Below are 12,522 nucleotides of genomic sequence, written 5' to 3'. Positions count from 1 at the left end.
AGCGAATGATGATTTAATCTCTATGTGATCATACGTGGACGGGATTTATCACCATTTGCATGTGGCAGCAAAGGTTTCTTCACCATTGGAAGATTTACAATGCTATTTTTTTTTCTTCCTCTTTCAGAGCATCACAACCAGGAACAGGCGGAGGCCGTTCAGCCCCTCTAGCCTGTTCCGCCATTCAATGCCATCATGGCTGATCTCATCTCGGCCTTCAACTCCATTTTCTGGCTCTCCCTTCAGAACCCTCCAACCCATTACTCAATAAAAACCTCCTCCTTCAAGTTACCCAATGTCCCAGCATGCTCTGTACTTTGGGGGCGGGGGTGAATTCCGCAGATTCATGAGTCTTTGAGAGACGCAATACCACATCATCTCTGTTTTAAATTCTGTCCCCCTTGTCCTAAAATGGTGGCCTCTCGTTCTGGATCGCCCCACATGAGAAACATCTGCCTTTGCCAATCCCCTTTAGCATCCTCTTGATCTTAGTTCAATCTCCTCCCATTCTCCGAAAATCTCAGAGAATCTCGGCCTAAACTGATCAATCTCTCTTTGATTTCACTCATCCATGCGATGAGGGTGTCACTGGCATTTATTGCCCATCCCCAATTACCCAGAGGCAGTTAAGACTTCAACCACATTGCAGTGGGTCTGGAGTCACATGTAGGCCAGACCAGGTAAGGATGGTAGTTTCCTTCCCTAAAGGGCATTAGTGACCCAGATGGGCTTTTCCTGATAATGGTCGTCGTTAGACCCATCATTTCAAATTTTTATTCAATTCAAATTCCATCATCTGCCATAGCAGGATTTGAATCTGGATCCCCAGGATATTACCGAGGTCTCGGGATGAACAGTGTTGAAGAGTGTGGTGCTGGAAAAGCACATCAGGACAGGCAGCATCTGAGGAGTAAGAGAGTCAATACTTTGGACATAAATCCTTCATCAGGAATGAAGAGCTTATGCCTGAAACCAGCTCTTCGGCTGCTGCCTGTCCTGCTGTGCTTTAAAATTGAATTGAATTGAATTTATTGTCCCGTGTCCCGAGGCACAGTGAAAAGCTTTGTCTTGTGAGCAATACAGGCAGATCACAGAGTTAAGTAGCATAGATAGTAAATAATAGGTAAACAGCGGCAAAAACAGAAACACAGGTACAGTCGAATGTTAAGAATTTGTGAGTCCAGTCAGTATTCTAACAACAGTAGGGTAGAAACTGTTATGAAACCGGATGGTGCGTGTGTTCAGGCTTCTGTACCTTCTCCCTGATGGTAGAGGTTGTAGAAAAACATTGCCAGGGTGGGATGGATCTTTGAGAACGCTGGCGGCCTTTCCTTGACAGTGGGCCTGGTAGATGGATTCTATAGATGGGAGGCTGGCCTTTGTGATTGTCCGGGCCGAGTTCACCACTCTCTGTAACCGTCTCCGATCTTGAATGGTACAGTTGCAGAGAGTATTTGGCGAGGCAGTCATGGGTATACAGTACACATACCTGGGGGGCTCCAGTGTTGAGTGTATGTGAGGATGAAATATTGTCCCCAATCTTCACTGATTGTGGCCTGTGGGTCAGGAAACTGAGGATCCAGTTGCAGAGAGTGAGGCTTAATCCGAGATCACTAAGTTTAGTAATCAGTCTCGAGGAGATAATAGTATTGAAGGCTGAACTGCAGTCAATGAGTAGGATTCTTACGTAGCTGTTCTTGGTGTCAAGATGTTCTAGGGAGGAGTGAAGGGAAAGTGATATGGCATCTGACATGGATCTGTTGGTCCGATAGGCAAATTGGAGTGGGTCAAGAGTAGTGGGGAGGCTGGAGTTGATTAATGCCATGACCAGTCTTTCAAAGCACTTCATGACCACTGAAGTTAGGGCCACTGGGCGGTAATCATTGAGACATGCTGTGTGACACATGGATGATGTTGGCCCTCATGAAACAGGCAGGGACAGTGGCCTGCTGTAGAGACAGGATGAAGATGTCCGAGAAGACCTCTGCCAGTTGATCTGCGCATGCTCTGAGTGCACGGCCTGGTACGCTATCTGGTCCCATCGCTTTCCTTGGATTCACACGAAGGAAAACTGATGTGAGCTCTGATGCAGTGACAGTTGTGGGCTTGTTAGTGGGTGAACATTTTGGTGATGGTGACCACAATTCTGTGACTTTCACCATGGTTATGGAGAGAGATAGGTGCGCACAACAAGGTAGATTTTATAATTGGGGGAAGGGAAATTACGATGCTGTAAGGCAGGATCTGAGGAGCATACGTTGGGAGCATAGGCTGTCAGGGAAGGATGTGGTGGAAATGTGGAACTTTTTCAAAGAGCAGATACGACGTGTCCATGATATGTATGTACCTATCAGGCAGGAAAGAAATGGTCGTGTGAGGGAGCCTTGGCTGACGAGAGAGGTTGAATGTCTGGTAAAGAGGAAGAAGGAGGCTTACATAAGGTTGAGGAAACAGGATTCAGACAGAGCAGTGGAGGGATACAGGATAGCCAGAAGGGACCTGAAGAAAGGGATTAGGAGAGCTAAGAGAGGGCATGAAAAATCGTTGGCGGATAGGATCAAGGATAACCCCAAGGCATTTTATGCGTATGTGAGAAACCTGAGAATGACGAGAACGAGGGTAGGTCCGATCAAGGACAGTAGTGGGAGACTGTGTATTGAGTCGGAAGAGATAGGAGAGGTCTTGAACAAGTACTTCTCTTCAGTATTTACGAACGAGAGGGACTGTATTGTAGAAGAGGAGAGTGTGAAATGGACTGGTAAGCTAGAAGAGATACCTGTTAGGAAGGAAGATGTGTTGGACATTTTGAACAACTTGAGGATAGACAAGTCCCCCGGGCCTGACGGGATATATCCTAGGATTATGTGGGAAGCAAGAGAGGAAATTGCAGTACCGTTGACAATGATCTTCTCGTCTTCACTGGCAACGGGGGTGGTACCAGGGGACTGGAGAGTAGCGAATGTTGTGCCCCTGTTCAAAAAAGGGAATAGGGATAACCCTGGGAATTACAGGCCTGTTAGTCTTACTTCTGTGGTAGGCAAAGTAATGGAAAGGGTACTGAGGGATAGGATTTATGAGTATCTGGAAAGACACTGCTTGATTAGGGACAGCCAGCACGGATTTGTGAAGGGTAGGTCTTGCCTTACAAGTCTTATTGAATTCTTCGAGGAGGTGACCAAGCATGTGGATGAGGTAAGAGCAGTGGATGTAGTGTACATGGATTTTAGTAAGGCATTTGATAAGGTTCCCCATGGTAGGCTTATGCGGAAAGTCAGGAGGCATGGGATAGAGGGAAATTTGGCCAATTGGATAGAAAACTGGCTAACCGGTCGAAGGCAGAGAGTGGTGGTAGATGGTAAATATTCAGCCTGGAGCCCAGTTACAAGTGGAGTTCCGCAGGGATCAGTTCTGGGTCCTCTGCTGTTTGTAATTTTTATTAATGACTTAGATGAGGTAGTCGAAGGGTGGGTCAGTAAATTTGCAGATGATACGAAGATAGGTGGAGTTGTGGACAGTGAGGAGGGCTGTTGTCGGCTGCAGAGGGACTTAGATATGATGCAGAGCTGGGCTGAGGAGTGGCAGATGGAGTTCAACCCTGCCAAGTGTGAGGTTGTCCATTTTGGAAGAACAAATAAGAATGCGGAATACAGGGTTAATGGTAGGGTTCTTAGTCAGGTGGAGGAACAGAGGGATCTTGGGGTCTATGTACATAGATCTTTGAAGGTTGCCACTCAGGTGGATAGAGTTTGTAAGAAGGCCTATGGAGTATTATCGTTCATTAGCAGAGGGATTGAATTCAAGAGTCGTGAAGTGATGTTGCAGCTGTACAGGACTTTGGTTAGGCCACATTTGGAGTACTGTGTGCAGTTCTGGTCGCCTCACTTTAGGAAAGATGTGGAAGCTTTGGAGAGGGTGCAGAGAAGATTTACCAGGATGTTGCCTGGAATGGAGAGGAAGTCGTACGAGGATAGGTTGAGAGTTCTCGGCCTTTTCTCGTTGGAACGGCGAAGGATGAGGGGTGACTTGATAGAGGTTTATAAGATGTGTTACAACAGAGTGTTACAAGGGGACATAAATTTAAGGTGAAGGGTGGAAGGTATAGGGGAGATGTCAGGGGTGGGTTCTTTACCCAGAGAGTGGTGGGGGCATGGAATGCGCTGCCCGTGGGAGTGGTAGAGTCGGAATCATTGGCGACCTTTAAGCGGCATTTGGATAGGTACATGGATGGGTACTTAATCTAGGTTAGAAGTTCGGCACAACATCGTGGGCCGAAGGGCCTGTTCTGTGCTGTATTGTTCTATGTTCTATGTTCTAGTTGGGATAGGTTTATCAGGATTTGTCGGAATAGGTGTTACCTCTCCACTGAAATTCTGCTCAAAGAGAGCATAGAAGGCATTTCTCCAACATCTGCAGTCCTCACTTTCTCCACCTCTGGATGAATAGACTTGTGATAATACCACCAGGCCCACGATTATACCACCAGGCCCACGATTATACCACAAGGCCTGTGATAATACTACCAGGACTGTTATAATACGACCAGGCCTGCAGTAATACTACTCGACCTGTGATAATGCCATCAGGCCTGTGGTAATATACCAGACCTGTAATAATATCACCAGGCCCGCAACTATACCACCAGGCCCGCGGTTATACCACCAGGCCTGTGATAATACCACCAGGCTGGAGATTATACCAGCAGGCCTGTGATAATACTACCAGGACTGTTATAATACTACCAGGCCTGCAGTAATACTACTCGACCTGTGATAATGCCATCAGGCCTGTGATAATGCCACCAGGCCTGCGATAATATCACCAGGCCTGTGATAATGCCACCAGGCCTGCGATAATACCACCAGGCCTGTGGTAATACCACCAGGCCTGCGATAAGACCACCAGGCCGGTGATTATACCACCAGGCCGGTGATTATACTACCAGGCCTGTGATAATACCACCAGGCCTGTGATAATGCCACCAGGCCTGCGATAATACCATCAAGCCTGCGATAATATCACCAGGCCTGCGATAATACCATCAGGCCTGTGATAGTACCACCAGACCGTTAACCCCCTGCTAAGGCACAAGAGAAAGCCCTCACCCCTGCAAACCCCGAGTGAACCTCCTGTTGACATTCCATACTTTTCTCTTGCAGGAAACTGCACTGCACCCGCAACTACATCCACATGAACCTGTTTGTCTCCTTCATCCTCCGGGCGATATCGGTCTTCATCAAAGATGCGATCCTGTACTCCGAGGATGAGGTCACCCACTGCTCCATCACCACGGTAACGATGGGCTTACTGCCCACAGTGGGGGGAGTGTGGGGGTCAGGATGGGGGCGGTGGAGAGGGAGGGGGTGTGTGGGTGTCAGGATGGGGGCAGTGGGGAGGGAGGGGGAGTGTGGGGGTCAGGATGGGGGTGGTGGGGAGGGAGGGTGTGTGTGGGGGGTCAGGATGAGGGTGGTGGGGAGGGAGGCGGTGTGTGGGGGTCAGGATGGGGGCGGTGGGGAGGGAGGGGGTGTGTGGGAGTCAGGATGGGGGCAGTGGGGAGAGAAGGGGTATGGGGGGTCAGGATAGGAGCGTTGGGGAGGGAGGGGGTGTGTGGGGGGATCATGAAGGGGGCGGTGGGGAGGGAGGGTGTGTGTGAGGGGGGATCAGGATGGCGGCGGTGGGGTGGGAGAGGGTTTGAGAGGGGTCAGGATGGCGGCAGTGGGGCGGTAGAGTGTGTGGGGGGGTCAGAATGGGGCGGTGAGGAGGGAGGGGGTGTGAGGGGGTCAGGATGGAGGCGGTGGGTAGGGAGGAGTTGTGAGGGGTTCAGAATGGGGGCAGTGGGGAGGGAGTGTGGGGGGTCAGGATGGGGGTGGTGGTTAGTGAGGGGGTGTATGGGGAGGTCAGGATGGGGGCGGTGGGTAGGGAGGAAGTGTGTGAGGGGGGTTCAGGATGGGGGGTGGTGGGGAGGGAGGGGGTGTGTGAGGGGTGTCAGGATGGGGGCAATGGGGAGGGAGTGGGTGTGTGAGGGGGGTTCAGGATGGGGGCAGTGAGTAGGGAGGGTGTGTGTGGGGGGGGTCTGGATGGGTTCGGTGGGGAGGGAGGGGGTGTTTGGGGGGGTCTGGATGGGGGCAGTTGGAAGGGAGGGGGTGTATGGGGTGGGTCAGGATGGGGGCAGTGGGTAGGGGGGAGTGTGTGAGGCGGGTTCAGGATGGGGACGGTGGGGAGGGAGGGAGTGTGTGAGGGCGGGTCAGGATTGGGATGGTGGGTAGGGAGGGGGTGTATGGGGGGGTCAGGATGGGGGCGGTGGGGAGGGAGGGGGTGTGTGAAAGGGGGGTCAGGATTGGGGCGGTGGGGAGGGAGGGGGTGTATGGGGGGGTCAGGATGGGGATGGTGGGGGGAGGGGGTGTGTGAAAGGGGGGTCAGGATTGGGGCGGTGGGGAGGGAGGGGGTGTATGGGGGGGTCAGGATGGGGGCGGTGGGGAGGGAGGGGGTGTGGGCGGGATCAGGATGGGGGCGTTGGGGAGGTACGGGGTGTGTGGGGTGGTCAGGATGGGGGCGGTGGGTAGGGGGGAGTGTGTGAGGCGGGTTCAGGATGGGGACGGTGGGGAGGGAGGGAGTGTGTGAGGGGGGATCAGGATGGCGGCGGTGGGGTGGGAGAGGGTTTGAGAGGGGTCAGGATGGCGGCAGTGGGGCGGTAGAGTGTGTGGGGGGGTCAGAATGGGGGCGGTGAGGAGGGAGGGGGTGTGAGGGGGTCAGGATGGAGGCGGTGGGTAGGGAGGAGTTGTGAGGGGTTCAGAATGGGGGCAGTGGGGAGGGAGTGTGGGGGGTCAGGATGGGGGTGGTGGTTAGTGAGGGGGTGTATGGGGAGGTCAGGATGGGGGCGGTGGGTAGGGAGGAAGTGTGTGAGGGGGGTTCAGGATGGGGGGTGGTGGGGAGGGAGGGGGTGTGTGAGGGGTGTCAGGATGGGGGCAATGGGGAGGGAGTGGGTGTGTGAGGGGGGTTCAGGATGGGGGGGGATTGGGATGGTGGGTAGGGAGGGGGTGTATGGGGGGGTCAGGATGGGGGCGGTGGGGAGGGAGGGGGTGTTTGGGGGGGTCTGGATGGGGGCAGTTGGAAGGGAGGGGGTGTATGGGGTGGGTCAGGATGGGGGCAGTGGGTAGGGGGGAGTGTGTGAGGCGGGTTCAGGATGGGGACGGTGGGGAGGGAGGGAGTGTGTGAGGGCGGGTCAGGATTGGGATGGTGGGTAGGGAGGGGGTGTATGGGGGGGTCAGGATGGGGGCGGTGGGGAGGGAGGGGGTGTGTGAAAGGGGGGTCAGGATGGGGGCGGTGGGGAGGGAGGGGGTGTGGGCGGGATCAGGATGGGGGCGTTGGGGAGGTACGGGGTGTGTGGGGTGGTCAGGATGGGGGCGGTGGGGAGGGAGGGTGTGTGTGTGGGGGGTCAGGATGGGGACGGTGGGGGGGAGGGGTGTGTGAAATGGGGGTCAGGATTGGGGCGGTGGGGAGGGAGGGGGTGTGTGTGGGGGGTCAGGATGGGGACGGTGGGGGGGGAGGGGTGTGTGAAATGGGGGTCAGGATTGGGGCGGTGGGGAGGGAGGGGGTGTATGGGGTGGGTCAGGATGGGGGCGGTGGGGAGGGAGGGGCTGTTAGGGGGGTAAGGATGGGGGCGGTGGGGTGGGAGGGAGCGTGTGGGGGTCAGGATGGGGGTGATGGGGAGGGCCAGGGTGTGGGGGGGTCAGAATGGGGGTGGTGGGGATGGAGGGGGTGTGGGGGGGTCAGGATGCGGGCGGTGGGGAGGGAGGGGGTTTGTGGGGTGGTCAGGATGGGGGCGGTGAACAGGGAGGGCGTGTGAGGGGGTCAGGATGGGGGCGGAGGGGAGGGAAGGGGTGGGTGGGGGGGTCAGGATGGGGACAGTGGGGAGGGAGGGGGCGTGGGGAGGATCAGGATGAGGGCGTTGGGGAGGTACGGGGTGTGGGGGGTCAGGATGTGGGCAGTGGGGATGGACGGGGTGTGGGGGGGTCAGGATTGGTGCGGTGGGGAGGGAGGGGATGTGTGAGGGGGGTTAAGGATGGGGACGGTGGGGAGGGAGGGTGTGTGTGAGGGGGGTTCAGGATGGGGGCAGTGGGGTGGGAGGTGGTGTGGGTGGGTCAGGATGGGGGCGGTGGGGAGAGAGGGTGTGTGTGAGGGGTAAAGGATTGGGACGGTAGGGAGGGAGGGGGTGAGTGAGGGGGAGGTCAGGATGGCGGCGGTGGGGTGGGAGGGGGTGTGTGAGGGAGGGGTCAAGATGAGGGTAGTGGGTAGGGAGGGGGTGTGTGAGGGAGGGGTCAGGATGGGGCGGTGGGGAGGGAGGGTCTGTGTGGGGGGGGGTCAGGATGGGGGCGCTGGGGAGGGAGTGTGGGGGGTCAGGATGGGGGTGGTGGGGAGGGAGGGGTGTGTGAGGGGGGGTCAGGATTGGGGACAGTGGGTAGGGAGGAGGTGTGTGGGAGGGTCAGGATGGCGGCGGTGGGGAAGGAGGGGGTGAGTGATGGGGGGTCAGGATGGGGGCGGTGGGGAGGGAGGGGGTGTGTGATGGGGGGTCAGGATGGGGGCGGTGGGGAGGGAGGGTGCGTGTGTGGGGGGTTCTGGATGGGGGCGGTGGGGATGGAGGGGGTGTGTGATGGGGGGTTCAGGATGGGGGCGGTGGGGAGGGATTGTGGGGGGTCAGGATGGGGATAGTGGGTAGGGAGAGGGTGTGTGGGGGGGGTTCAGGATGGGGGCGGTGGGGAGTGAGGGGGTGTGTGTGGGCGGAGTCAGGATGGGGGTAGTGGGTAGGGAGGGTGTGTGATGGGGGGTCAGGATGGGGGCGGTGGGGAGGGAGGGTGTGTATGTGGGGATTTCAGGATGGGGGCGGTGGGGAGGGAATGTGGGGGGTCAGGATGGGGGTAGTGGGTAGGGTGGAGGTGTATGGGGGGGTTCAGAATGGGGGCGGTGGGGAGGGAGGGTGTGTGTGTGGGGGGTTCAGGATGGGGGCGGTGGGGAGGGATTGTGGGGGGTCAGGATGTGGGCAGTGGGGAGGGAAGGTGTGTGTGGGGGGGTCAGGATGGGGGCGGTGGGGAGGGAGGGGGTGGGTGGGGAGGTCAGGATGGGGACGGTGGGGAGGAAGGGGGTGTGGGCAGGATCAGGATGGGGTCAGTGGGGAATGAGGGGGTGCGTGTGGGGGGTTCAGGATTGGGGCGGTGGGGAGGGAGTGTGGGGGGTCAGGATGGGGACAGTGGGGAGGGAGGGTGTGTGTGGGGGGGTCAGGATGGGGACGGTGGGGGGGGGAGGGGTGTGTGAAAGGGGGGTCAGGATTGGGGCGGTGGGGAGGGAGGGGGTGTATGGGGTGGGTCAGGATGGGGGCGGTGGGGAGGGAGGGGCTGTTAGGGGGGTAAGGATGGGGGCGGTGGGGTGGGAGGGAGCGTGTGGGGGTCAGGATGGGGGTGATGGGGAGGGACAGGGTGTGGGGGGGTCAGGATGGGGTGGTGGGGATGGAGGGGCTGTTAGTGGGGTAAGGATGGGGGTGGTGGGGATGGAGGGCATGTGGGGGATCAGGATGCGGGCGGTGGGGAGGGAGGGGGTTTGTGGGGTGGTCAGGATGGGGGCGGTGGACAGGGAGGGCGTGTGAGGGGGTCAGGATTGGGCGGAGGGGAGGGAAGGGGTGGGTGGGGGGGGTCAGGATGGGGACAGTGGGGAGGGAGGGGGTGTGGGGAGGATCAGGATGAGGGCGTTGGGGAGGTACGGGGTGTGGGGGGTCAGGATGTGGGCAGTGGGGATGGACGGGGTGTGGGGGTGTCAGGATTGGTGCGGTGGGGAGGGAGGGGATGTGTGAGGGGGGTTAAGGATAGGGACGGTGGGGAGGGAGGGTGTGTGTGAGGGGGGTTCAGGATGGGTCAGTGGGGTGGGAGGTGGTGTGGGTGGGTCAGGATGGGGGCGGTGGGGAGAGAGGGTGTGTGTGAGGGGTAAAGGATTGGGACGGTAGGGAGGGAGGGGGTGAGTGAGGGGGAGGTCAGGATGGCGGCGGTGGGGTGGGAGGGGGTGTGTGAGGGAGGGGTCAGGATGGGGGCGGTGGGGAGGGAGGGTGCGTGTGTGGGGGGTTCAGGATGGGCGCGGTGGGGAGGGAGGGGGTGTGTGATGGGGGTCAGGATGGGGGCGGTGGGGAGGGAGGGGGGGTGTGATGGGGGTCAGGATGGGGGCGGTGGGGAGGGAGGGGTGTGTGATGGGGGGTCAGGATGGGGGCGGTGGGGAGGGAGGGTGCGTGTGTGGGGGGTTCAGGATGGGCGCGGTGGGGAGGGAGGGGGTGTGTGATGGGGGTCAGGATGGGGGCGGTGGGGAGGGAGGGGTGTGTGATGGGGGGTCAGGATGGGGGCGGTGGGGAGGGAGGGTGCGTGTGTGGGGGGTTCAGGATGGGGGCGGTGCGGAGGGATTGTGGGGGGTCAGGATGGGGGTAGTGGGTAGGGAGGGGGTGTGTGGGGGGGGTTCAGGATGGGGGCGGTGGGGAGGGATTTTGGGGGGTCAGGATGGGGACAGTGGGGAGGGAGGGTGTGTGTGGGGAGATTCAAGATGGGGGCGGTGGGGAGGGTGGGGGTGTGTGGGGGGGTCAGAATGGGGGCGGTGGGGAGTGAGGGGGTGTGTGGGGGGGGGGTTGCGGAGGGGGGTGTAATGCCTCATGTTTCCCCGTCCGATGACACATCCTCTGTGCGCCCTCAGGTCCAATGCAAAGCCATGATGGTCTTCTTCCATTACTGTGTGATGTCCAACTACTTCTGGCTGTTCATCGAGGGGCTCTACCTCTTCACCCTCCTGGTAGAGACCTTCTTCCCCGAGCGGAGATACTTCTACTGGTACATCCTGATTGGTTGGGGTGAGTTCTCCAATGGCCAGAGGCCTCCTGGCATTGATCTCGCCACCGATGCATGGAATGACGTGGGACGGGGATCCCTCTCTGTGTTCGGGGAGGGAAGGCCATCAATACTAGACCCCACCCCACCCCCGCTACACCTCCCCAATTCCCTCGAGATCTCCCACACTGTCACCTCCTTGTCCTTGCCCCGAGGAGGGTTAAACATTGACGAGTGGATCCTGTACCAACCTGAGGATTCCAGGCGACAGAGCGCGAGGGGAGAGGGGAAGCTCACTCCCATCTGATCAGGGCTGGGCTCACCAACCAGCTACCACCCTTCGGCCATCTCTGGCAAGGCCATCCTGTCCCTAATTGCCCTCGGGAAGGTGGTGCAGCCCAAAACATTGCAACACTTCAAGAGGCAGTTGGAAAAGAAAATGCACTGAAAGGATGAAAGGCTACGGGAGCAAGGTTTGCTTAAGCTGTTGATGGATGATCAGCCATGATCATATATAGCAGGCCCGATGGGCTGAGTGGCCTGCTCCTGCCCCTACATACTATGTCTCGATGTTTCTTGAGCCACTGCAGTTCTTGAGCCATTCAGCCCATCTGCTCCCTTCCTTCATTGAGGTCATGGCTGACCTCATACCCTCAATGCCATTTTCCTGCCTTTTCCCCATCACCCTGACAGATTAAACATCTCTCTCAGGTTTGTATGTGCTCAACGACCCGGCCACGATATCCCTCCGGGGTAAAGGATTCCACAGATTCACTCCCCTCTGAAAGAGGTCATTCCTCCTCATCTCTGTCTGAAGTGGGTGACCCCTTCATTCTGAGATCAGTCCCTCTGGTCCCAGACTCTCCCACTAGGGGAAACAACCCCTCTACACCTAGCCTGTCAAACCTCCTAACTGCTCTTAGGGAGGCAGTTCCAGGATTGTGACCCAGTGACAGTAAAGGAATGGTGGTATATTTCTAAATCAGGATGGTAAGTGGCTTGGAGGGGAACTTGCAGGGGGTGGTGTTCCCATGTATCTGCTGCCCCTGTCGTCCTACAGGGCAATTAGGGACAGGTAACCAACACTGGCTGGGCCAATGACACCCATGTCCCCTGGGGGTATAAAGTCTCAGTGGCGCCAGGTTTGAGTGGTGGCCACTGCTGGGATTGCTGGCTGCTTCCCAAGGTGGGGGGTGGGGGGGGTGAGCAGGCAGAGACCGGAAGGTGGTGGGGGGTGAGGGGTTAGGTTGGTGAGGAGGTGAGGGTGGTGAAGGGTGAGGGTGGTGAAGGATGAGGGTGGTGAGGGGTGAGGGTGGTGAAGGGTCAGGGTGGTGAGGGGTGAGGTTGGTGAGGGGTGAGGGTGGTGAAGGGTGAGGGTGGTGAGGGGTGAGGGTGGTGAAGGGTCAGGGTGGTGAGGGGTGAGGGTAGTGAAGGGTGAGGTTGGTGAGGGGTGAGGGTATTGAAGGGTGAGGTTGGTGAGGGGTGAGGGTGGTGAAGGGTCAGGGTGGTGATGGGTGAGGGTGGTGAAGGGTGAGGGTGATGAAGGGTGAGGGTGGTAAAGGGTGAGGGTGGTGAGAGGTGAGGTTGGTGAGGGGTGAGGTTGGTGAGGGGTGAGAGTGGTGAGGGGGGAGATTGGTGAGGGGTGAAGGTGGTAAAGGATGAGGGTGGTGAGAGG

At 58.1% G+C, this 12,522-nt stretch overlaps 1 protein-coding gene across 7 annotated transcripts in view; it reads left to right on the top strand.

Moving 5' to 3' along the window:
• LOC122550332 (pituitary adenylate cyclase-activating polypeptide type I receptor-like) overlaps nt 1-12,522 on the top strand; it is a 293,382-nt gene that overhangs the window by 193,357 nt on the left and 87,503 nt on the right. For all 7 annotated transcript variants that reach the window (XM_087987625.1, XM_087987620.1, XM_087987624.1 and 4 more), the window contains 2 exons: nt 5,157-5,289; nt 10,717-10,870. In XM_087987625.1, coding sequence (XP_087843751.1) covers nt 5,157-5,289; nt 10,717-10,870 — 287 coding nt within the window. The remainder of the gene's footprint in view (nt 1-5,156; nt 5,290-10,716; nt 10,871-12,522) is intronic.

This window comes from Chiloscyllium plagiosum, unplaced genomic scaffold, assembly GCF_037043375.1.
Source record: "Chiloscyllium plagiosum isolate Xiang-an unplaced genomic scaffold, Cpla_swu_hap1 HiC_scaffold_5, whole genome shotgun sequence".
NCBI classification, from domain to species: domain Eukaryota; kingdom Metazoa; phylum Chordata; class Chondrichthyes; order Orectolobiformes; family Hemiscylliidae; genus Chiloscyllium; species Chiloscyllium plagiosum.
This window is presented reverse-complemented; position numbering and strand designations above follow the sequence as displayed.